Below are 22759 nucleotides of genomic sequence, written 5' to 3'. Positions count from 1 at the left end.
CCTGGCCCCCGCAGCCAGCCACCCAGGGCATTGCTGTCATTCTCCACCTTTCTGTGCTTTGCCATTGGTTTTGTTTTCCTCTAGTTTCCTAGTAAAGGTTGCTTTTGAAAATCTTCAACCTTGTCTCCCTGAGCAGACGGGAGGGGTGTTCCCACCCCTGGGCGGCGGGGGAGGACGTTGCGGGGTGTGGCCCAGGGCCTGAGCCAGCCTCCCGGAGACTGGGCGGGAGACTTCAGGGGAAGACTCAAAAACAGCTGTGGGCCTGCCGGCCTCTCCCTCCCAAGCTGCTGCCTTCCCGGCCCTTGGCCATTTGCACTTGGCGTGGGGGACTCCTGAGGAATGAGAGATGAAAGCACAGGGTGGCCTTTCTCCGACTTTAATGTGCACACGAATCTCCCGGGATCTTGTTGATGTGCACATTCTGATTCTGCAGGTCTGGGGGTGAGGCCAAGATTCCGCACTGCTAGTCAGCTTCCAGGTGAGGTGAAGGTTGCGCCGTGTTGTTGAATGCAGTCCCTTCACAGCACAGAGAGCAGAGGGGACCATAGCCCGAGCCCCCTGCTGCCTCCCAGAGCGAGGCTCTCCCCAGTGTGGCCTCACCGCCCTCTATGTGCCTCATCCATCACATACATCCTCATTTGTCCCTCCCAGCCTGTGAGCTTTTAGAAGGTATTGCAACCCGGCACAGGAGCTGGCACTTATAAATATTCAAGCAAGTAGGTGACTCTCAGAAACATCGCCCAGACCCCCGAAATAAATCTCGGCTCAGGGGGGAGCCCCAGACCCAAACCCCAGAGCAAAGAGCAGGGAGACATTTGGGGCTGCTCCAGAGTCTCAGTGTCTGTGGCTTCCCAGTTCTGACCTTGAATTCCCCCGGGAAGGGATTGCAGAGGCCTGGGAAGAAGGTTGCAGTGGAAGGGGATTCGGTTCCCAAATGGGCAGCGGGAAGAGGGACAGAATCAGGGCGGGCAGAGTCCTCCTTGGTTCTGGCCCCAGTGTCCCGTGTGATTCTGAGTAGGACCACCTGTCTCCTCCCGCTCTGGGGCCATTCGAGTTGTCCTGTTATGTCCCTCTGAAAGGTCAACGGGTCATTCCTGGGCAACAGAGACTTTGGCAGCTGGTATCTTCCAGGTCCTTGAAGTCTCATGTAGGGGAAAAATCATGCGATCTGGAGGTGAAGGAGTGGCCCTAACTGGCCCTAAACACTTCGGGTGCCCCTGGGCACGTGGTTTCATGGCTCTGAGCCTCGATTTCCTCCTCTGGTATGTGGGGACAGCAACTCCTGGGGATCCCATGAGATTAAGCGAGGAGTTGGGGGGAACGAGCTGAGATGTCACACGGCACCCCCTTTACTTCTTCTTCTTCTTCTTTTTTTTTTTTTTTGAGACAGGGTCTTCCTCTGTCACCCAGGCTGCAGTGCGGTGGCGCAATCATGGCTCATTGCAGCCTCAACCTCCTGAGATCAAGGGATCCTCCCACCTCAGCACCCCGAGTAGCTGGGACCACAGACGCACACCACAGCATCTGGCTAATGTTTGTATATTTTGTAGACAGGGTTTCACCATGTTGGCCAGGCTGATCTCAAACTCCTGGGCTCAAACGATCCACCTGCCTCAGACTCCCAAAGTACTGGGATTACAGGAGTGACCCATTGCGGCCGGCACCCCTTTTACCTCGGAACAATCCGTCTCTTTCCTTGGGGGCCCCCCATGATCTAGACACCACCCACCTTGTTCTGCCTTGGCCAAAATACCACCTAACTGCCCCCACCCATGCCGGGTGCCCCTCCCCCACCCTCCTCTGCTCTTCGCTGAGTCCCACTTGGCTGGTGCCCAGGACAGTGATAGTCCCAACCCTTCCAGCCCATCTCCCCACATCAGTACACTCTGGAGAGCCAACCAAGAGCAGATTCTTTATTCATTTATCTTTTTTTCTTAAAAAAAAAAGTATTCATTTGGTATAAAAAATAAATATTTTAAATATGACATTGAATAAATAAAAATAATCTGTCAGTATGAAACATCCCCACAGGGTACATTCATCAAAGAGGAATTCGTCACCCAAGGCCAAGTGCTTTACAGTGGAAAGGAAGGAGGGAAACCTCTAAGGCCGCATGGTGGGTCCACGGTGCTAGCACGTGGGCGAGACTGAAGGCTGGATGCCGGGATTGGGGTGAGGAACTAGAGATGATTCTAAGGCAGGAACATCTGTACCACCTGCAGGGAAACGCTACCTCCCCGGGTGCCAGAGCTCCAACCCCGCACACTATGTCTACTCTGGAGAGCCGTCAAGGCAGAGCTGGACTGGCTGGGTCAGGGTGGAAGTGCCCCAAGTCAGGGACAAGGAGGACGATGGGGACGATGGGGAGGAGAGACAAGTAAACTAGCAGTGCTTTTTAAAAAAATGTTTAAATAATAAATAAGGGCCCAGAGCTGGAGACGTCTCTCTTGGTAAACTACAAAATGACTGTCCCTCTCTCTTCCTCTGGCCAGGCCCAGGTGTGATCCGCACCAGCAGATAAAAAGGGAAGAGGAACTCAGCTCCTGGTCCGGCAGAGCTATTTCATGCAAAGGCTCCGTGATTCAGTGACGCTGTGCAGAGTGGACGCCGAGCTGCCAGATGGGATCTGGAGGGAGCACTGAGGATGGGTATCATGGGTCCGAGTCCAGGCTGGGCAGGAGGGTGACGCAGAGCCAGGGCCACCAGGGCCGCCAGGTGGTCTCGGCACAGAGCACCCAAGTCCACAGGGAGATGAGGTGATGGGCGAGTCAGCCGGGCGCACCGGGTGGAATCAGCAACTCTGGTTTCCAGGCAAATTTGTCTTTCTTGAAGTCCATCTTGGGGGAGTGCAGCCTGCCCCAAGCTAAGCCAGATGGAGCAGGAAGGGGAAGGCGGCCCCTGCATCCTAGACAAGGGTGAGTGTGGCCAAAATCTCAACAGCCACATCCTCATCTTGCCGTTGGGACAGACAGATGGACAACTCCTGGCTGCACCCTCCACCCCAACCCCAGGCCTCAGGACCTGCCTGCACGCTGCCCATGCGCCATCCAGGTAAAGTGCTTAGAGAGCGACAGGGAAAGGTGCAAAGTGAGTGAAAAGTACCATAATTAGTACCATCATCTTGTCAGAGGAACTTGGAGGCCGGCAGCCCACTCCGGGTTTGAGAAGAAGCCAGAACACTGCTCTGAGCAGCTGCCCCGATTCGGCTGCCTCCCTCCCTCCCCTGCTCTCAGACTGGAGGGCGTTTCTCCACTCGCCTGGCCCCAGCACAAAGAAAGAGATCGGGTTCCCTGCCTGGGAGCCCAGACATGGGTGGGAGTGGGATGGGGGTGGGGCAGGAGGGCCCACAGCTTCCTGGTCTGAGTCCCAGGCGTCTGCAGCCTCCCTCTCCTCCTCTTGGGAGCAGTGGGCAGCTGATCCCCCCAATCTCCCCCACCTTCCTGGGGTCTGGCCCAGCCAGGCCCCCCCCACCCTCTATGGGTGTCCAGGCCACCAGAGGAGCTTCCCTGCTGCGTGGGAGCACGCTGGGTGCTGGGGCAGGATTGTTCCAGGGCACTATTTCAGAGGCAACATGGGGCCACAGAAACAGGGACAGGGTGGGCCACAAGGACTGTCTTGCCCACTGCTCCAGGGGGCACAATTTCAACCAGGAGCAGTGCTCCTCGCAACACAACGCTGGGGCGCCCGAGAACAGTGTGAACCAGCCCCCCGGAACCAAGACAGAAAGGCACCCGGCCTCTCCACAAACTGGCCCAGCCCCTGCAGCCTGGACCCTGACACCCCAAAGCAAGTCACAGTAGGGGATGGGGGTGGAACCAGGCCCCGCACTCCCACTCAGGCCTCCCCATTCTCTCAGATCCGACCCTTTTCTGAGCTTCACCTATAAGGCTTATTCCACTAGTAACATTGTCGACTTTCAGACCAGGCCCTACTAAGCCCTGGCCCTGGCGCTTGTGTCGGGAGCCATCATCATATTTTGCTGAGTAGGGACCAGGGAAAGGGGAATTAACTTTGCCACTGAAAGCACCAATAAGTTAATATAAATAGGATATCATAATAAATAGAAATCATTCCGGGTCAGACGCACAGCACGCTTGAAGCTCAGGGTTCCCTGAGACCCTGACCTCAAGTTCTGCTGTCCCTTTGCCCTGGGGACCAGAGAAGGCCTCCGGTCCCCCTCAAGTACCTCTGTGTGACCTCACAAGGCCTCCCAGGGCCTCAGATATGAGCTGCTACTCTGAGCTACTCTAGCCCCTCCTTACAGACTCTTACCCAGAGGAAGACCCTGGGTCCTTCAGAACCTCTGCACCTGACTTAGCAACCTGCCCCTGCCCTACCCACCTCCACAAACCCCTGCTGCAGGTTCAGCCACCAGACCCTGGCCATCCCAGGCTGTAAGGAAGATCACGAGGAAGAGAAGGAAGAACCCACCAAAACTTTCGGGGCCTTTCCTCCTCCCAGCGTCTTACTTCCCAGGCCTGAAGGTGGCTTCTTTGCCTCCCCAAGAGCCTGAATGCCAAGTGACCTCCTTCTGGAAACCTCTGCCTGACTGTTCCTATGCCCAAGTTCTCTGATCATCCTCAAAAGAAGACAGCCTCCCATCCCAGAGGCCCCTCTCTATCTTCCACTCATCAAACTTCTAGGGGACAAGGAGTCCTTTGGGACCCTAGCCCCTCTGGCCCACCTGAGTCCCAACCTAAGGGGCAGCAAAGGCACAGATGGTGATCATTTGCCAGGGGCTGGTCCACTCCCCGGGGCCCTGCTGTCTCGCTGTGGTCAGGGCTATTGTAGATGACTGTGTAGTTTGCCCACTGCACAAAGTGAGCAAGAAGCCAAAGGGACAAGTGGAGGCAGAAGTCCAGCCCACGCTCCCCAGTCCACAATCTCCCAGAGGAAGGGGCACCTTCTTCTAGCTCCCTCCCTGTGGAAGTTTCCACTCTGCTCAGCTTCATCACAGCCCAGCCCAGAGGGGAGTGGACTGGCCAGGCACCCTCGGGGTCTGCCAGCAGCCCCCATTTGGGTTTAGCCATGCCCTGGGCCCCAGTCACTCTAGGACAGGCCCCCACATCTGGACCTCACTCCTGAGATCCTTTGGTTCACAGCACGCTTCAAGACCTCTTACTAGAAGGCCTGGGCCAACACGGCGATGGTCTCCTTATACTTCCCCAGGAGTTGACAGCCCAGCTTCTTCTTCTGGAAGACGTCCTTACCCGAGGTGTCAGGGCCATAGGTCACGTCCACATGGCCCACGTGGTACTTGCTGCACAGGCGGCACAACACGTTGCTAAGGAGGCCTCGCAGGATGTCAGCAGTGGCGTTGAGCTTGCTATGGAGGCTGAGGGCACTGGGGTTGAGGATCTTCTGGTCCCGGGTGATGTTGCCCAGGGAGGTGCCAAGGTACACGACTATGCGGTACAGCTCCACCAGCTTGGCCTTCTCCGTGCCGTTGGCGTGGAAGGGCGGGAAGTCCGTCACGTTGGGGCCGCACAGCTTGTCCAGGTTGTTGGGGAACGGCTCCCCCTGGGCTGTGTACTGAGGGGCAGAGGGCAGATGACGTGGGAGTCAGGGGTCTGTGTCCCAGCCCTGCCGCCAACCCTTTGGGCAAGCTCTTGAGTCTCAGTTTCCCCATCTAGCGCATGAGAACCCAACTCCTTGCCCTGTAAGCATCTAGAATTGTCATGAGAGCCAAAAGTAATTGTAGTGTGAGTGTCCTTGCTAAAGATCAAAGCCTAAGCCATGCACGCAGTCATCATCATCATCATCACCACCCTAAGGGGACAGAAGGGAAAACTCGGTGTCTAGCCCCAGCTGGGGCACCACACACAAGTACTTCCATCCCTGCACTCACGATGTTCCAGGGCGCCCCTCCACGCCCAGCACCCACAGCCCACTGCTTCTCAACCGCATCTCCCTGTTGCCTCACACGCATTTCCCCTCCATCCCTCCCTCCCTGCAGCAGGACAATCACAAGACAAGAAGTGCCAGGCCCCCACCTTTGCACCCAGCTCTCCCCTTGCTCACTGGGCACCCTGAGGAAGCTTCTCTGGGAAGCGTGGGCAGGAAGTGGCAGGAGTCTGCGGGTGGTTTAATCAAGCCATTCTCTCCTTCCAGCCCCAAAAGGTCCCCTCAACCCAGATCAGGACACTCCCTAATGATATTTACAAGCCCCCTCCCTGCCATCTCCTGTCAGTATCTCAGGGGTAACTTACATAGAGAATAAAGAGGGCATTGGCACTGCCATTGAGCTGTGCCAGTTGGCTCCTGATCTGGTTCATGAGGTTGTTGTGACATGGGTGGCGTATGGCACAGGTGGCGTTGACAGGGGTGATGGGGAGGGGGCTCCCTGCCCCATGTTTCCAGTGCAGAACCAGCAGCAGGGGCACAACTCCTGGGGACAGGCAGGAAGAAGCCATGAATAGAAAGGCAGGGAAGGGTGGCCTGGGGTCATGGCACACCGGATGGGGGTCTGGCAAGGGTCGCATGGGAGAGGACCCCTGGTTCCTCCTCACCACCTGCAGCTATCTTCCTGGGGCCTAGTCTTCACTCTGTCACTGCGTGTGTTTCTCTGCTGCCCTCTCTCTACCTTAACTCTCCCTGCTCCCTGGGATGACGGAAAGACGAGGGCAAGATGCAAGCCATTTCCACCAGAAGGGTGCAGGGTCCAGGAGGGACTCCCAGCCATCCCACCCTTTCCCTCAGGAAGGCAAAGGCCCTAAGGCCCCCTGGCCCTCTGGCAGGAAGGCACCAGGCCCCAGGCCCAGCAGGCGCCAGAAAGGAGATCCCTGCTTCCCACCTCCCAGGGTGACCCAGGTTCCTTAGCAGCGCTTCCCACTCACTGGTCCATTGCAGCCCAAATCTCCCAAGCCAGGCACCCATGGGGACCACGGGGCATGGGGGAGTGGGGAGGAGTCCTCGGCTGATCCTCGTCTCCCTCCCAAACCTGCCACTTGATTCTGGCTCCCTGGCCAATTGCCCCCCATTCTGCCCCCGTCCCCATCATCTTCTATCTCTTCCTTCCCTAGTGTCCCCCATCTCACTCAAGTTCACCCCATTTCTGCCTGGCTGTCCCCACTCTCCATCCCCAAATCATCATTCAAAACTCTTTGTTCCCCCAGCTCTGGACAGCCCCTGACTCCATGCCTTCTCCCGATTCATCTGCTGTCCCTTGTCCCAGGGGTTCCCCTCCCCCCTAACACACACACCGGCTCAGGGAGGGAAAGGAAATGGTGCACCAGGAGAGAGAAAAGGCAAAAGGTCATAGGCAGTCGGGTGGGCGGGGAGGAAGGAAAGTGAAAGGTGACAGGAGAGCTGGGAGCTGTCCCGACACGTCCTGGCTTGCCCCTCCCCCAGGGGGGCCTGTTCTCCCCACTCCCCCAAGCCCCCTTAGACGCCTTTCCAGGGCTCCGCAGAAGGGCATCTGAAGGTGGTGGGGGCCGGGGTCAGCGGGTGAGTGAAGCTGGAGACCTCCCCCGGATCCCCCATGCTGGGACAGCGGGGACGAGGGCAGCCTCAAGTTCACTTCTCCTGGGTCCCCTGTTCGTCCCAGCATCCCCAGGCAGTGCTGAGGCCCCGGGGTGGCTGCGGGAGGGGGGCCACACCCCTATATCTCACCTAGCGCAGACCACACGCTTCCAGACACCAGCAGATGGAGGCGGCACCTGCTCCCGTCCCAGGCCGGAGTTTGCAAGCTGCTCGCCGCCCGCGCCCCTCCCTGGGAGCAGCCCGGGACCGCGGTTGGAAAGGAGAAAGCGGAAAGAAAGAAAGAAAAGAAAAAGAGAGAGGGAGAGTGAATCTGCGAGAAAGCGCAGAGGGAAGAGCAGCCAGCGAGAGTGTTGGGAGCGAGGAGGAGGAGGAGAAGGCGAGGGGGAGGAAGAGGAGGAGGAAGGCTCGGCGCCCCCTCCCTCGCCGCCAACCTGCCGCGGGGCGTGCGGTGCTTGGGACCATGTGCCCGCGCTCGCTGCGGGCCGCCACCCCGCGCCTCCGGTGGCTGCGCGGGCGCCCCAAGCGTCCGTGTGTCTGCGGCGGGTGGGCGTCCGGTTCGCGCTACCAAGCGCCCCAAGTTGCCGCCGCGCCCCGCAGCGGGGACGCGAAGCCGGCGCGGGGCGGGTGTATTTACCTGCCGCCAAGACCTTCATTATGGGCTGCACTTCAGAGGGCCTTGGAGGAAACCTCAGATGCCGGCAGTTTTCAGAGGTTCATGCTCAAATGGGGAATTTGCCTGATTTATATACTGGAGCCTGTGTTGTAAGACAGAAACAGCTATATTTAGCCGGGATCCCCAGTCCAGGAAGTTGTTTGAGGTGCATCATAGGAAATTATGAATGGAAGAAAGTGAGAGTGAAGGGGGGGGACAAGTGAGGGGGGAGGGTGGGGAGAACAGACTTTTTCCCTCTTCTAAGAATTTGATTGATAAAATTATAATGAAGCCTTCGACAAAACGCCCTGCGGTTTTCCTGCCTGGCTTGTCCCAGGAGTTGTCTGAAGATGGGCATCGCCAGGAGGGGGCCCCTGGCCGAGTCAGCAGGGGTCCCAGCAGTGGGCGCCCCAGACGGTCCTGACTCACCTGCGTTTGGGGAGGTAGCGAGTCTGGACTAGCAGATGGAGACTGGCCTCTGTGCCCCCTGGTTGGGGGGCTTTAGGGGGGCAGTGGGAGGAGGAGGGCTGGGGCTTGGCTGAGAAGGAGGCTCCAGGAGGAGGGGCCGGAGCCGGCGTGGACTTTAGACGGTCATAAAGTGGAACTGAACATGGGCGCTAGAAGCCACCCCAGAGGTAGCCTCCTCCAATCTGCCCATTGCCACTGGGCTCCAGGGGGCTCCGAGGGGAACGCGTTGCCCAGGGCCCCAGAGGGTCAGGCCTCCAGACACCACCAGTGCACTCGCCCTGCTGACCACTGTACCTGTGAGGCTGGAGAAGGGGCTAGGAAGACATGGGGGTAGGGGTGGCTGTGGCTCAGTTCTGTCGGGAAACTCTGGGAAGGTGCTTCTGGGAAGGTGGTCCAGCATTTCCATTCTGAAGCGGGACCGAGAGAGGCTTGGCAAAATCGTACCCTAGTTTCCTCCTCAGGGTGCTGACTGATGGCTGGGGAAACAGAAGTGGCTGGTCCCTTCCAGACCTGCCTTGGAAGCCCCTTGGAGCTCAGCCTCAGAGAATGATGGAGGTCCCCAAAAAGTGCTTCTAGAGGCTCTTCTGAGGCCAGGCGATTCGTGAATGAGGAAGGGCAGGGAGGAGTAGTGGGGAGCAGGGCAAAATGAGTACAGGGACACCTCCAAGAAAGGCAATAGAAAAGTGAAAATAAATACACCCTATGAGACGCGGGAGCGCTGGCCAGACAGCATGCCATACATCTGGGGCCATGCCATCTCTAAAGCTGCCAGGAGACCCCCCCAGTACCAGGAGAGGATTTAGTCCCCTGGGGCCCCTTCCCAGCCCTTCCGCCAGACCCTGACCTGAGATCAAGGTGTGCAAGTTGGTTTTCCAAGGCCAGGGAGCTCCTGCAGCCTTGCCCGGGTCCCCACCGCCCCCTCGCCCATCCTCCATGCCCCCAGCTCCTGCCTCTTGCCACATCCCGGACCTGCCCAGCCACGCGTTCCTCCTTCATCGTGCCAGGACGAGCCCTGGTGCCTGCTGCCATTCCCCACCACACACACACCCTGCTTTATCTAGGCTCTTGCCCCCCCATTCTCTCCCAGCAGGGCCTCAGATGTGAGGTGATAAAACTGCCTATCCCAGCTGGCACTTCCCGAACTGGCTCTCCTTCCTCCTTCCTGCCTCCCACCCCACACCTTGTCTCTTCTTTAAGGGACCATGGAGGGCCCCACTTGGCACTTACTGCTCCTATACACTTGCTCTGGGGTCAGCGTACACTACTAGGAGACCCACCTGCCCTGGCCTGGCTCAGGCAATCCCACGTCCCAGGACACCCCAACTCAACCCTTCTTCTTACCCCTCCCCCAGCATCTCTTGCACAAGGACCTGACCACTCAGAGCACGTGAACTCTGGACCAGTCCCCAGTCCCATCCCACATCACCTAGACCCCTGTCACCTAACTCAGCCTGGCTTTCCTGACCTGGACCCCAAATCCACGTGACCAGGGGCTCACTGTGGCCTCCACCTATCAAACGCCCGTCGCCAGGCCTGAGTCTCTCGTTAGGCTCAAGAGTTCTCTTGCAGCCACCCCTACATCCACCACCATGCTGCCCAGTGTCTCCCCTGCATCCTTCCAAGCGGACCCCCAGGTCTTGCATGCCTTCTGGCAAGCCAGACCCCACATCAGCCCTATAATCCACCCCTGATCGCTGTTTAATCTCAGCCCCACCCCACAGGAAACAGGAAGTGAGGACAGGGTCTAGAAGACACTGACACTAGGGCCACTTAACCCCAGCCCTGACTGAGGCCCCTCCAGTGCCTCAGTTTCCCCTCCTCTCACGGTACCTGACTTGGTTTGTGCTCCCCAAGTGCTCTGGGCCCCTCGGTGCCCCAGGCCCAGCCTCCCCCTCCTGTCCATGTCCAGGCACCACCTGCTCTGGGCCTCTGGAGGGAAGGCCGGGCAGGGTCTCGGAGCCGCAAGTCCGTGTGCCGCCTGCAACGTGGCTGCGGCCCCCAGGAATCAGCCGCCCAGGCTACGCTCCAGGCCCACTTTGGTCTCTGGGAGTTTGTTTTCTTCCCTCCCTCTCTATGCTGTGTGTGTGTTCCCCGCCCCCAGCCAGCTCCCTCATGGAAGGCACCCTCCCTTCTTGGCTGCCGGCTCCCAGGGTCACGACCCCAGGCCCCACCCTGGAGTGGCAGCCCCAGCCTGGCCCCTTCCAGCTGTGACTTCATCCACAGCCTGTCCTGCTCCTGCAGATGGGGCTTGCTGGGGATATGACCGGTCTCAGGGTGAGCGGGACAGTCCCAGCCACATGGGATCCCCTGACATTGAGCAGGAGTTACCAGGCCAGAACCCAGGAGTGCTGTCTCCAGGTGGCTGTGCCATCCAACTCATCACGGCTCTCCAGGAAGTGAGTGCACCCTCTAGCACGTTCAGCCACCCAGCTGCTTGTTTTCTGCTGATTTTTACCCGCCATCCACAAGTCTCTTCTGGAATGTCACAGCTGCTTATTTTTCAGATGGGGAAACTGAGGCTCAGAGAGGTGAAGATACTATGTGTGGCTCACACAAAGAATTAATAACAGAGCCAGGTCTGGAACCCGGGCTTCTGTCTTGCAGGCCACAGCAATCCCTGCAGCACCTCTTGCTCCCAGAGAGTGAAGGGCATGGCAGGTGTGCTCGGGCCACCTTCCTCCAGGAAGCCTCCCCTGCCTCCCACAGCCCCGACCCGCTTACATCAGCCTTGTCCTACCCACTCTTGTTTCAAGTGGGGGCGAGTCTTATTCCTCAATCCTTGAGAGCTCAATGGGGTCTGAGACTCCCTTGTACTCCTGACAGCACCTGGCTCAGGGTTATACCTTGACATGAATAGAGGGTAAGTATTTTTTGAGAAAGCATTTTACAGTTTCCAAAAACCGTCAGTGCCAAGTCTCTTGTGGAAAGGAGACAAAGAGGTCTGAGGGTTTGAAGAATGGACTCTGGCCTCATTCAGAACCAGGTTGGAGGTTTGGCTCTGCCAGTTATGAGCTGAGTGACTTTGGGGAAGGGACTGCCACCTCCTGGCCTCAGTTTCTTCAGCTATAAAATGGGAATAATGGTACCGCCATTGTGGGTTTGCTCTGAGGGCTCAGGGCTCAGCACGGTTCTGGGCACCCAGCAAGCTGCCTCTCTGCATATCACCACCCACTGTGCTGACCTCCCTGTGAAGCAAGGGGTCTTGTCCCCATTTGACAGATGGGGAATCTTGGGTCCATGCCAGGGTGCTGAGTGGGGAAGGCTGGGCAGGAGCAAGACCTCTGAAGCCTCTGCTGATGGTAAATCGAGGCAAGATACCCACGTAGCCTCCAGCTTCCAGGGTGCCCCAGAAAGATCAGACAGGTTGTGGAAGGGGGCTGGCAGGGCAGTGTGCTCAGTCCCCCAGAGCCCCCCTCCTGGCCCCTCACCACCCCCACCCCAAGCCTGATCTGAGGACAGCAGCTGACCTGGCCTTACCGCCCCCAGAAGCTGATTCACCCCCAGGCCCCAACTGAGAAGGAAGGAGACAAACTCAGCTCTGAGGGGCTTGAATCACCAGCCGCCCCCTGCAAAGTCCCAGGGTGGGGGGGGTGCAGGGGTGGGGGTCAGCCCCCTGCCTGTCTGTCTCTTTCCTGGACCCCGGGGCTCTCAGGAGAGAGGGCAGCATGGCAGTGGCATGGGCAGGGGTGGGACGGGAGGTCCCCTCACAGTCAGGCATTCTGTGTGGGCAGCCAGCAGCGGTTACTCACCAGGTAAGCAGCTCTCCGGGCACTGGGGAATTCCCCAAGACCGGTGACCCAGAAACAGCGCTCCGGGCACCCCCGGCTGCCCAGTCTGTCCTCCCTCCTTCCTTCCCCAACTCCTCTGGCCCTGGTACCTGGAAAATGAACAGAGTCCTCAGGTGGGCCTAGGAAGGAAGCCGGGGTCCAGAGGGTGGGTCCCAGGCCCAGGGCTGGTGAGAGGTGGCCAGAGGAGATGGGGAAACTCAGGAATGCCTGGCACAGCCCAGCCAACTGGGCATCCTGGCCAAAAAGGCAAGAGCACCACACTCTTCAATGCTTGAGGAGTGACAGTGTAATGCCACCAGCGGACCGTGCCTCTACTGTTCTCACCCCAGTGGTGTAGGTTCAAATCCCTCCTGCCCCAACCACCAGCTATGTGGCCCGGGGCAACGCGCTTCCTCTCTCACAGCCTCAGTTTTCCCTCTGCAAATGAGGATGCTGTTGTAACAGCCTTGTGGGGCCATCACCGGGATGTTTCCTGGGAAATGTGGACAAACGCCTAACGTGTGGCAGCCATTCTAATAAGATCTGGCTATGGCCGAAGAAGGAGCTCAAACCCCAGACCGAGTCAGGGGCTTGGGTTAGGGCTGGGTCCCGTGGTCAGCGCAGTGGGGTCTGAGAGTCAGAGCAGGAGGTGGCTCCTGGGTCCTCTCAGTTAATGGAGTCTGGTGTGGGTTTTAGGAGAGTGGGTAGCATCTCAGGGCCTCGGGGGGGGGGGGGAAATAAGCAGTACTCCCCCCATCTCTGGGCCCTGGAGAGCCCAGCTGTCTTCTGGGGGCTCTTGAGGTCCAGATGCTGGGCCTATCGCCTGCCCCTTCTCACCCTTACCGGATCCAGTCTCTGGCAGCGACCAGCAGTATCCCCTCAGGGCCAACGAGAAGCCAGAAGCCACCCTGGCCTTCTGCCAACTGCTCCCATCATCACCCTGACATTTCCCGACCGACTGTGTCAGGAATTAACCCCCTGGAGATGAATCAGAGTGACTGCATTTTTTTTTCTTCATTTCTGATAGAAATTGCAAGGGAAGCAGCAGCCCCTGATCATTGGCAGGGCCAGCCAGAGGCCTGGCTGTGGCGTTGCGTGGGGCCAGTCCCCCCCAGGGCTCTGTAGAATGGGTTGCTGTCTACCTCAGCCATCAGCATTTCGTGAGCATGGCCTTTGAGACTCTGCAAGCACTTTTACCTCCCCCAGGCTCTCCCTGAACCTCGAACTAGCCTGAGACCATTGCAGGCAGATGTAGAGAGAGCTGTGTTTTCACACTGCGGGCCTCTGCCTCTTCGTGGGCCATGGATTCAATGAGAGGGTTGCCACCGACACTTTCAAAAAGGAAATGGAATAGCGAAACCGCCTGGCTTCGCCCAGAGCCAGGGCGAGGATCGCTCCGCGAAACGTTTTTTCCGGTTGCCTGTGTGTGTCAGTATCTGCATCCTCATCTGGTTGCAAGGTGCAATGTATTTCTTACTGTGGGTGGCAGTCAAAAACATTTGCAAGCCGCTGGTATCGATGTTGAAAGCCAGGCCCAGAGGGGCTGAGGAGTGACTTGCCCAAGGTCACTCAGCAGTGTCTCACGGGGCTCCTGACTTCCCTTCCAGCTCGGGAATGGGCCAGAGGTGCCGCAGGGTAGGACGGGGCGGGGCTGAGCAGGTGCTCAACGTGGGGGACCTGGTGGCACCCTGTGCCGTGACAAAGGCCTCCCAGAGCCCAGCCGCTCACTGTCCACTCCCTTCCGCAGCCTCAGACCCCTGGGCTCTCTGCCCTGCCCCATCCCACCTGGGTGGAGCCCAGGACAGTCACAGGCCTTTCTTTCCTACTCCACCAGGGAGCCTTTCATCCTCACCGCAGGGTGCGGGAAGAGGAAGTGGCCACAGCCACCTTCCCAGGGCAGCCCGAGGCCAAGAGCCCCAGCCTGCAGTAGAGGGCGCACACTTGGGCTCCCTGTGGCCCTGGGACGTGGCTGAGTGTGTTTGTCTGTCTGTCCGAGTCTGAGTGGGCATTTGCCTGAGCATGCGTGTGTAGTGAGTGCCTCTGTGTCTGTGCATGCCTGTGTCTGGTACCGTGTGTGCGTGTGTGGTGTGTGCAAGTGTGTGCACGTGTGTAGATCTGCTTGTACCTTTTGCTTTGTGTGACTGAGAGCTAGATGGTGCACATCTCTGGCTGCTATTGTGAGTTCTCCGTGTGGTTGTGTGAGTGTGTCTGTGTGTGTGTTTGTGTGCACACGTGCCCATGGGCATGAAGCCAGCGTGACTGTGTGTCTGGCCTCGTGTCTGCCTGAGTTTGTGTGGGACTGTGGATCCCTGGGCACGAGGGCTAGGTGAGCAAGGAGGTCTAACCCTGGGCGTGCACGCATGCATTTCTGAGCCTCCAGGCCTGCGTGTGCCCCGGCGTGTGTCTCCAACAATCGCTGCTCCTCGCCCTCCAACCCCCGCCCCTGGGAACCATGTGGCAGCCTCACGTCACAGGGGCCACCAGCAGCTGGCTTCCTCCCTACCCCGCCCCAGCCCCTCCTCCCCACACCGCCCTGGCCACCCTGACTCTTGGCACAGGGACAAAGCTGATGTCAGAGGCGAGCTGACAGCTTTCTTCTCCCGCTGGATTTTCCAAAAGAGAGACCACAGCGGCCCCTATTAAATAATTGCGGGGCTGGGGGGTAAAGGAGGGACGTGTCACTCAATGATTTCCTGGACTCGGAGGCCATAAACAGAACAGGAAGCGGCCCAAGGACCTATTCAGCCTGAAACTGGCCGTGCAGAGGTGTGGCCCTGGCCTTCTCTCCTTCCCCTCCCCCCGCCAAGCACACTGGGGCCACCCTGACCCGTCCTAGCGCCCAGGGGAGCCTGAGGGATTGTTCTGAGGATGGTGGGTGGGAGGGTGATGGGAGCCTCCGGTCTGGCGACGGTGATGACATGGAAAGAATAAAGTGGTCCCATCCCACTGGGTGGGGAGGATGGAGGGGCGAGACCCGGCTGAGGTTGGACTATCCTCTTCCCTGGGAAGAGAAGGAAGAGTGAGCTTCCTGGGGTAAGGGGAGGGATGGGGCCAGGTTGGGGAGCCGCTGGTGGGACCTGGGATTGGAGGGGCCAGGCCTGCCTCTGTATCTTGCAACTGGGGCGTGATACCTGTCCCCCACCTCCTGCACCTTTGGGTCCCCCTAGACCTCCAGGACCCTCCCAGTCCGGAGTAGTGCCCTTCCTGGGGCACAGGCCCCCAAGGCTTTCATAAGCCTCTCTCCCACCCCCTCCCCACAAAACCAAGCGTTACCAAGTGCTCACCAGAAGCCCCTATGGGCTCAAGTCCTGACCCCCATTCTCTGAGGGAGGCATTTTAATCCTCATTTGACAGACTTGGAAACTGAGGCTCACAGAGTGGAATGATTTGTGCCAGGTCACACAGTGTGTAATGGAGCCAGGTCTCCACCCCAGCCCCCTACCCCCAGCCTCCCTAAAACAGGACCCTGGAGGCGCAGGTGTGGTCTGAGCAGCCAGGCCCAGGGGGGTCCCCGCAGAGTCACTCCCTGGAGAGCCCCTCCTTCTGCCTGGACCAGGCCGCCCGGTGGCTGATAAGCCACAGGACTGCATGACACAATCCCGCTCTGATCTTCTGCCCAGCCGAGCCTCCGCCCCCACCCCACCCCTGGACCCTGTTTCCATCTCCTCCCTTTCTGGGTGGGACCAACGCCTGGGCCTGGTGTCATTCATGGTGGGCTGTCCAAAGAGCCAGATTCTCTGTGAACCTCTCAGCTGTCAAGGTCTCTCCTAAGTCCACCCTAGCCAGAGGGCTGGCAGCAGGGGACCCTTGCAGAGGGAGGACAGTGGCCTGTGCCTCCCCACCCTTAGGGGGCCCACGTGCCAGGTGGGGGTGGAGGACTTAGGGCCTGTCTTGGCCCCTACTGGCTTCAGCGTCCCCACTTGGTAAAGGAAACGCTTGGAGAAGAGATGAGGCTGCGCTGTGGAGGGGAGGAGGCTAAGTGGGCTCTGGAATCAGCCAGACCCCAGGTCCAGGCCCACCTCGGCCACTTACAAACTGTGCAATCTTGGGCAGGTGGCCTGATTGCTCAGGCCTCAGTTCCAACGTCTACCAAATGGGGGAACAGTGTTGTCAACCTGTGAGGTCAGCGATATCCTCCACAAAGGCTGGCCAGCACGGAAGACATACCTTGGTTATTGATATTGCTATTATTTGAGACAGGAACTCATTCTGTTGCCCAGGCTGGAGTGCAGTAGTGCCACCATAGCTCACTGCAGCCTCAATCACACCTGCTCAAGCAATCCTCCTGCCTCAGCCTCCCAAAGTGCTGGGATTACAGGTGTGAGCCACTGCACCAGGCTGTGTTGTTGATATTATCTTAGCTATGGGGCCCAGAGAGGGGAAGTCACTTCTTCAAGGCCACACAGCAAATTAGTGGCACATTCCCAATAGTATGTGGACTGGGGAGCTGGGAACCCTGGGTTTCAGTCCTGATTTGCTTGTGAGAATTCCAGAAGGAAGCTTCTCAGAGTCTCAGTGTCCCTTTCTAGATAAGTCCATGAGTCCCAAAGTGTCTAGAAAAGCTTCTCTGGGGCCGGGCGTGGTGGCTCATGCCTGTAATCCCAACACTTTGGGAAGCCGAGGTGGGCAGATCACCTGAGGTCAGGAGCTCAAGACCAGCCTGACCAACATGGAGAAACCCCGTCTCTACTAAAAATACAAAATTAGCTGGGCGTGGTGGCGCATGCCTGTAATGTCAGCTACTCGGGAGGCTGAGGCACAAGAATCGCTTGAACCCAGGAGGCGGAGGTTGCAGTGAGCCGAGATCACACCATTGCACTCCAGCCTGGGCAACAAGAGCAAAACTCCGTCTCAAAAAAACAAAAAACAAAAAAACATGGGGGAACAAAAGAAAGAAAGAAAAGAGAAAAAGAAAAGGTTCTTTAAAGAGTAGCTTGTGGGGAGCAGTGGTGGGGGATATAGAGAGAGACCCAGGTCCCCAGGAAAGTTGGGCCCAGGGCTGGGGGAAGTCCAGGTCCAGGGCTCCCAGACCAGCATTTGACACCCAACCGCCTACCCGGCTCCAAACCACGGGCTGCAGCGCCCCCCACTGCCCAGCGGGCAGCAGGCCCCACGGCCACGGCCCCGCCAGCCCCAGGCCAGCCTGCAGCCGGGGCCTCCCCCAGAGCCAGGTGGGGTGGCATTTGGGGATTTGAGGGGGTGGGTGGAGATGCCTGAGGCTCAGAATGGAGGGTGGGCAGATACAGGCCAAGGCTGGAGAGGGGGGCACCGCTGAGGGGGTCGTGGAGGAGCCTATGCCGTGTCCAGCACCTCCTGGGGAAGCCCTGAGGACCGGCCACAAGGGGGTGCCAGGACCACGTGCCTCTGCCTGGCGGAGGCTCTGGGAGGAGGAAGAGGAGGAGGGGGAGGAGAAATTCTCTCTCCTGGCCCTGCTGCCCCTTCCCATTCCCCTCAGACTTCCAGGACGTCCCCTCTCCCCAGCTCCCATTTACAGGTCCTCACGACAGTTCTTCCAAATGGGAATTACAGTCGCCATTTTAGAAAGGAGACAATTAAGATCCACAGATGTAAAATAAACCAGGGACTCATGAGACAGAGCCCAGGCCCCCACCCGGCCCCAGCGTGCCAGGGAACCCCAGCATCCAGACCCAGGACTGGCCCACCCAGGAGATAGTTTCCCTATCCCCTTAGAAGCCTCTCCCCAGGCCTCGGGAACTGCTGACGGCAAGATTGGGGTCGAGCCCCTTCCCCTCTCATGTCAGGCTCCGTGCAAGGATTTTACCTATATTTTTCCTTTCTCGCCACTGTGATCCCATAATTAGATCCATTTTACACAGTGAGTGAGGCACACAGCAGTCAAGTCCTGCACTGGCCCAAGGCCAAAGGCACGGGGGCCTTGAACTTGTCTGACCACATATGCTGGAGCCTGCTATACAGGAACCACCTCTCCATCAGAAGGAAACTGAGGTCTTCATGGGCTCGGCCCCCTGCACTGCTCTGGGGAAAAGAGAACTTGAGGGTCCCTTGGGAATCCAGCACTCAAAACCCCCAGATGACTGACCCCTCCAGGGTCCCAAACAGCCAGGATTCAAATCCAGGCCTCCTTCCAGCCACCGTGTCCAGAGCTCTCTCCTCTGCCCTTTAACACTTTGATGCTCTTTAAACCCTCACATGTCCACATGACACTTTCGCATCTGTTCTCTCCTGCTTAGCCTCGACATCCTCAGAGAGGTGTTTGGGGGCGTATCTCACCATGCCCATTGCATAGAAGGGGAAACTGAGGCCTGGAGCATGTGTGAGCCACCAGATGCCCCCTGACCCACAAGGGAGTGAGCGATGTTTGCTTTGGTGGAGGATAAATTTGGAGGCTGGCCTCTACCCCCGGCCCTGCCCCAGGGAGAAGCCTACCGTGGTCTGTGCCTGCACACGCCGCTCTGGATCTGGAAGGTTTGCCAGGTCTTCAGTGGGACACCATCGTCTTCCGGGCCAGGCCCCCTCTGCTTCCCTCTCCTGCTAGATCTTCTCTGGAGTCGGCTCCTCACCCCGCCCCCAACTTGACTTCCCGTCCGGAGCTGGGTGGCCCTGACACTACCCCCACTTCCACACCCGCCCCCAGCTGAATGGCGGGGGGCAGCAGGTGCAGAGGGCCCCGGGTTCCCACCCAGTCTGTGCCTGACACAGGTGGGGGCAGGGTCTTGGAGTGGCCAAGGGGAGAAGCAGGGCTGGGATGTGGGAGGGGGCTTCCTGGTGCCCAATGCCCCTGCCCGGTGCTGCGTGGCGAGGCCGTTGGGGCCTGAGTCACAGCTGACGGGGCCGCGCCCAGCCTGCCTGAGTGACCCAGGCCGGCATAAGGCGATGACTGGGCAGCCCTCCGCATGACCGCAGGGGTCGGCCTTAGGTGTTTTGACTCAGACCTGCCACAGGCCGTGTGCAGCACAGCCAGCCTCCCCTTGTCCCTGTCCCCAGAAGAGTCACAGGGCTGCAGTTCCCCCAACGAGACACTGGGCCCCCTCCCAGGACACCACTCCCTGCCCTAGCACCTACCTCCGAACCTGGGGTGCCACCTGGCCCATCTGATCCACCCTTGCCACAAGCTCCAGGGCCCCGCCTGCCCAACCCCCTCCCTCAGAGACCTTCGCCCCTCCCCGAGCCCAGCCCTCCTGAGACGTAGGGAGCTGTAGGGAGCCGTAGGGAGCCGGGCCAGCCTTGGGAGGGCCTCCCCACTCCAAAGGAGCATGGACTGTGACCCTTCCTCGGCACTGAAAAAGGGCTTTTGTGGGGATCCCATGTCCCAGCCCCTGGGTGGAGGGTGGGAGGCAGGCAGGGCAGGTGACAGGACAGGGACAAAGAGAAAAGAGCCGAGAAGAAAGAAAACCACTAAGGAGGGAAAGGGGAAATAAGAGAGAGCCTCAGCCACACTGGCTCAGGGACGGCCCTGCCATCAATGTCGTGTCTGTGCTGTCTCCCAGGGAATCTTTGTCACAGCTGGGAGGTAGGCCAAGTTGGCCCCATTGTACAGAGGGGAAACTGAGGCTCAGCCCGGGCAGGGTACCCAGCTAGGGGGCTGAGGTCTAACTCGTTTTGCATAACTCTAAAGTATTTTAAACTCATCCCTGGGAAGAAAAAAAATCACATGAAGTCCTGCAGCAAAGAGTCTAAGGCCACAGAGGCCCAAGGAAGGCCCGGGTTCGCATCCTGGCTCTGCCGTTTCTATGCTGAGAGTTCGTTCTGTAGATTAACAAAATGTGCCAGGACCCCTCCCCGCCTTTTCCTGTAGTTTTGCTCTCCTAGGGAACTTTTAACTCATGTGTGTGACATGCAGCATTGACTGAGAGTCCCAGACCTCCGCTCTGAAAAACTTAAAAAAGAAAAAGAGAACCCAGCTTCGAGTGGATTCAGCGGCTGGACTGCACCAGGATCTCTTTATGTTCCTTAGCCTGGTGCCAGCGGACAGCTGCTCGTGACCCCTTTGTCCCTAATGTGAGTCAGTGCAGGGAGCACACACTTCATGGAGGGCCCCGTCCCTCTAGGGAAAATGTGCCTAGCAGAGCGTTAGCTCTTGCGCACTGTGGCAACAAAGCAGTAGTTGACACCAGTAGGCTGCTGCCTCTCATGGTGGATGGTCGTGGGGACCATCACACCGCAGTCCGTGCTGTGGAGTCGGCAGGGTGATTCGACAAGGCCCCGTTCTGCCTCTGTCTGATGGAAACTCCACAGTGGCACTCTGCAAGCCACCCACAGCACCGGGGCAGCCCCACAAGCCCCTCTGGGTGGGGGAATCACAGAGGTGGGGGCATCTGAGCTTGGCCTCAAGGGCAGGAAGATGTAAGAAATGGGGAGGGGGACCAGGAACAGAGGCTGATGCCTGTAATTCCAGCACTTTGGGAGACTGAGATGGGAGGGTTGCTTGAGGCCAGGAGTTCGAGACCTGCCTGGGCAAAATAGCAAGATCCCATCTCTACAAAAAAACAAAACTTTAGCCAGGCATAGTGGCGCATGCCTGTAGTCCCAGCTACCTGGGAGGCTTAGGTGGGAGGATTGTTTGAGCCCGGGGGGTCGAGGCTGCAGTGAGCCACGATCGTGCCACTGCCCTCCAGCCTGGGCGAAGAGCGAAACCCTGTTTCTCCCAAGGAAAAAAAGAAGAGCTGAGGGGGAATAGGGAGCTCAGGCTGCATGCAGGGGTGGGAGCAGCTAAATGGACGGGGAGAGGAGTCGCCTGCAAGAGATGGGTATGGGAGAGACCACAGGACCGAGTGATGGAGGGGAGAGGAGGGGCCAAGGAAGACAAAGGCAATGGGCTGGGATTCTGGAACTTTAGTAGGGGAAAAGGAGAAGCAGAAAGCAAGTGTAGGGTTTGGGGGCAGAACGGTGATTTTGGCTTCAATGCACCACTAAGCCAGGAGACAGACTATCCTGGTAGCTGAGTCTGTAGGATCTGGCCTTGGGAGGGATCAGACTGCAGGTGGTAGTTTGGGGTTACCTGCAACTATGACTCCTCGGGAGATGTTATGGGGTGACAAGTCCTCATAGATAGTGTACTTGAGACCCCTTCCCAGAATCAAGCTCCCCCATCTGTTTCCTGTGGGGTGGGTGTGCTCTAGTTCAAAGTCAGCCCCAGACACCTCTCCTGGGCGGTGAGAGGTGGGGGACGACCAGGGGTGGGGGCAGCCATGCTGGGCTTCCCAGCTCTTCCCCCACAGGCCAACCTCTGCCCTCCTGGAGGGCAACCCCAGCACCGGCCACAGCGCCTGCTCCCCTTCCGCTCCAGGAACCCGAGTGTGCCTGGGTTTTGGTGTCTGCCACCTCCCACCCACATCTTCCCAGCAGCTGAGGTCGAGGAAGCCCCCTTCCCGCAGCTGGAGCAGGGAGACACAAGTGAGGGCAGCCCCTCTGCTGTTGGCGGGGCCTGGAGCCAGGGCAGGCCAGGTGTGGGAGTGACACCTGTCTAGGACGGACTCCCTGGTGTGCGCCTCAGTGCCTCCGCTTCCCCCCAGCAACACACTTGCCTCTGTCTTCTCCTTGGGGCTGGGAGGCGGAGCCCCACCTGCCCTGCTCTTCCTTGAGCACCTACTGTGTGCCAGGCACCATGTGGATGCAGGGACAGCGTCAAGCAAAGCAGACTCAGTCTCCGTCCTCCATGCTAATAGGAGACACAGTTGGGAATGTGAACACCAGAGCGCATGCTGCCGGAAGGGAGGGCGCAACCAGGTTCCCAGACCCAGACTCTGGACAAGCGAGAAAGAATTGCTAAGGATGCATCCTCCAGCTGAGATCTTACAAGGAAGGAGCTAACTTGACAAACAGGATGGGGAACAGCATTCCAGGCAGAGGGAACAGCGTAGGAAGAAACCCTGTGGTAGGAAGGAGCCCCAGGCACTTTGGGAGCCAAAAGATGGCCATTACGGTAGGACCCCTGAGGGCGAGGGGGAGCCCAGTGGGGGCTGCGGGAGGCCATTGCTAGGTACTTGGTAAATAGGCTGCAATATGTCAGGCAGCTGCCCAGGAAGACTGTTGGTTGGGAGTTAGGGGCCTGGAGTTCTAGCCTCAGCCCTGCACTACTTTGTTCTGTGACCTTAAGCAAGATGCTTCCCCTCTCTGGGCCTTTGGGTAAATCCTGATGCCCTCACTCGTGATACTCTGATCCCTGAATGCTCAGAGCCTTTGCCCTAGCTCTTCCCACCTCCCCATCTGCACGTCACTCAGACCACAGTGTGGACGTCACCTCTCCAGATGCCACTCTGGCCACTCGCAGCGCCTGGCTCTCCCGCCGCTGTTACATCACCTTGCTTTATTTTTGCTGAGCTCATCCTGCAATCTCAGATGCTCCTGTTGGTCCTTGTGCCTGTCTATTGTCTGTCTGCCCCTTGCCCTGGAGTTCTGTGCCTTCAGG

At 58.6% G+C, this 22759-nt stretch overlaps 1 protein-coding gene and 1 pseudogene across 3 annotated transcripts; one reads left to right on the top strand and one right to left on the bottom strand.

The window, feature by feature from the left end:
* Positions 1-1893: 1893 nt before the first annotated feature.
* Positions 1894-19444, bottom strand: LIF (LIF interleukin 6 family cytokine). Of its 3 annotated transcripts, none has more exons than XM_009217075.4 (4): positions 18778-19444; positions 8117-8237; positions 6210-6388; positions 1894-5532 (listed from the first exon to the last, which is right to left on the bottom strand). In XM_009217075.4, exons 2-4 carry the CDS (start codon positions 8133-8135, stop codon positions 5122-5124), a joined length of 609 nt encoding a protein of 202 aa, XP_009215339.1. In that variant the 5' UTR covers positions 8136-8237; positions 18778-19444; the 3' UTR covers positions 1894-5121. The 3 variants fall into 3 exon arrangements, with proteins under 3 accessions (XP_009215339.1, XP_021777143.1, XP_009215337.1); XM_021921451.2 differs by lacking the exon at positions 18778-19444 and adding an exon at positions 12352-14844; XM_009217073.4 differs by lacking the exons at positions 8117-8237; positions 18778-19444 and having other exon boundaries at positions 6210-7361.
* LOC116270742 lies at positions 7406-8358 on the top strand (annotated as a pseudogene).
* Positions 19445-22759: the final 3315 nt, after the last annotated feature.

The sequence above is a fragment of the Papio anubis genome, chromosome 16 (genome assembly GCF_008728515.1).
Source record: "Papio anubis isolate 15944 chromosome 16, Panubis1.0, whole genome shotgun sequence".
NCBI classification, from domain to species: domain Eukaryota; kingdom Metazoa; phylum Chordata; class Mammalia; order Primates; family Cercopithecidae; genus Papio; species Papio anubis.
This window is presented reverse-complemented; position numbering and strand designations above follow the sequence as displayed.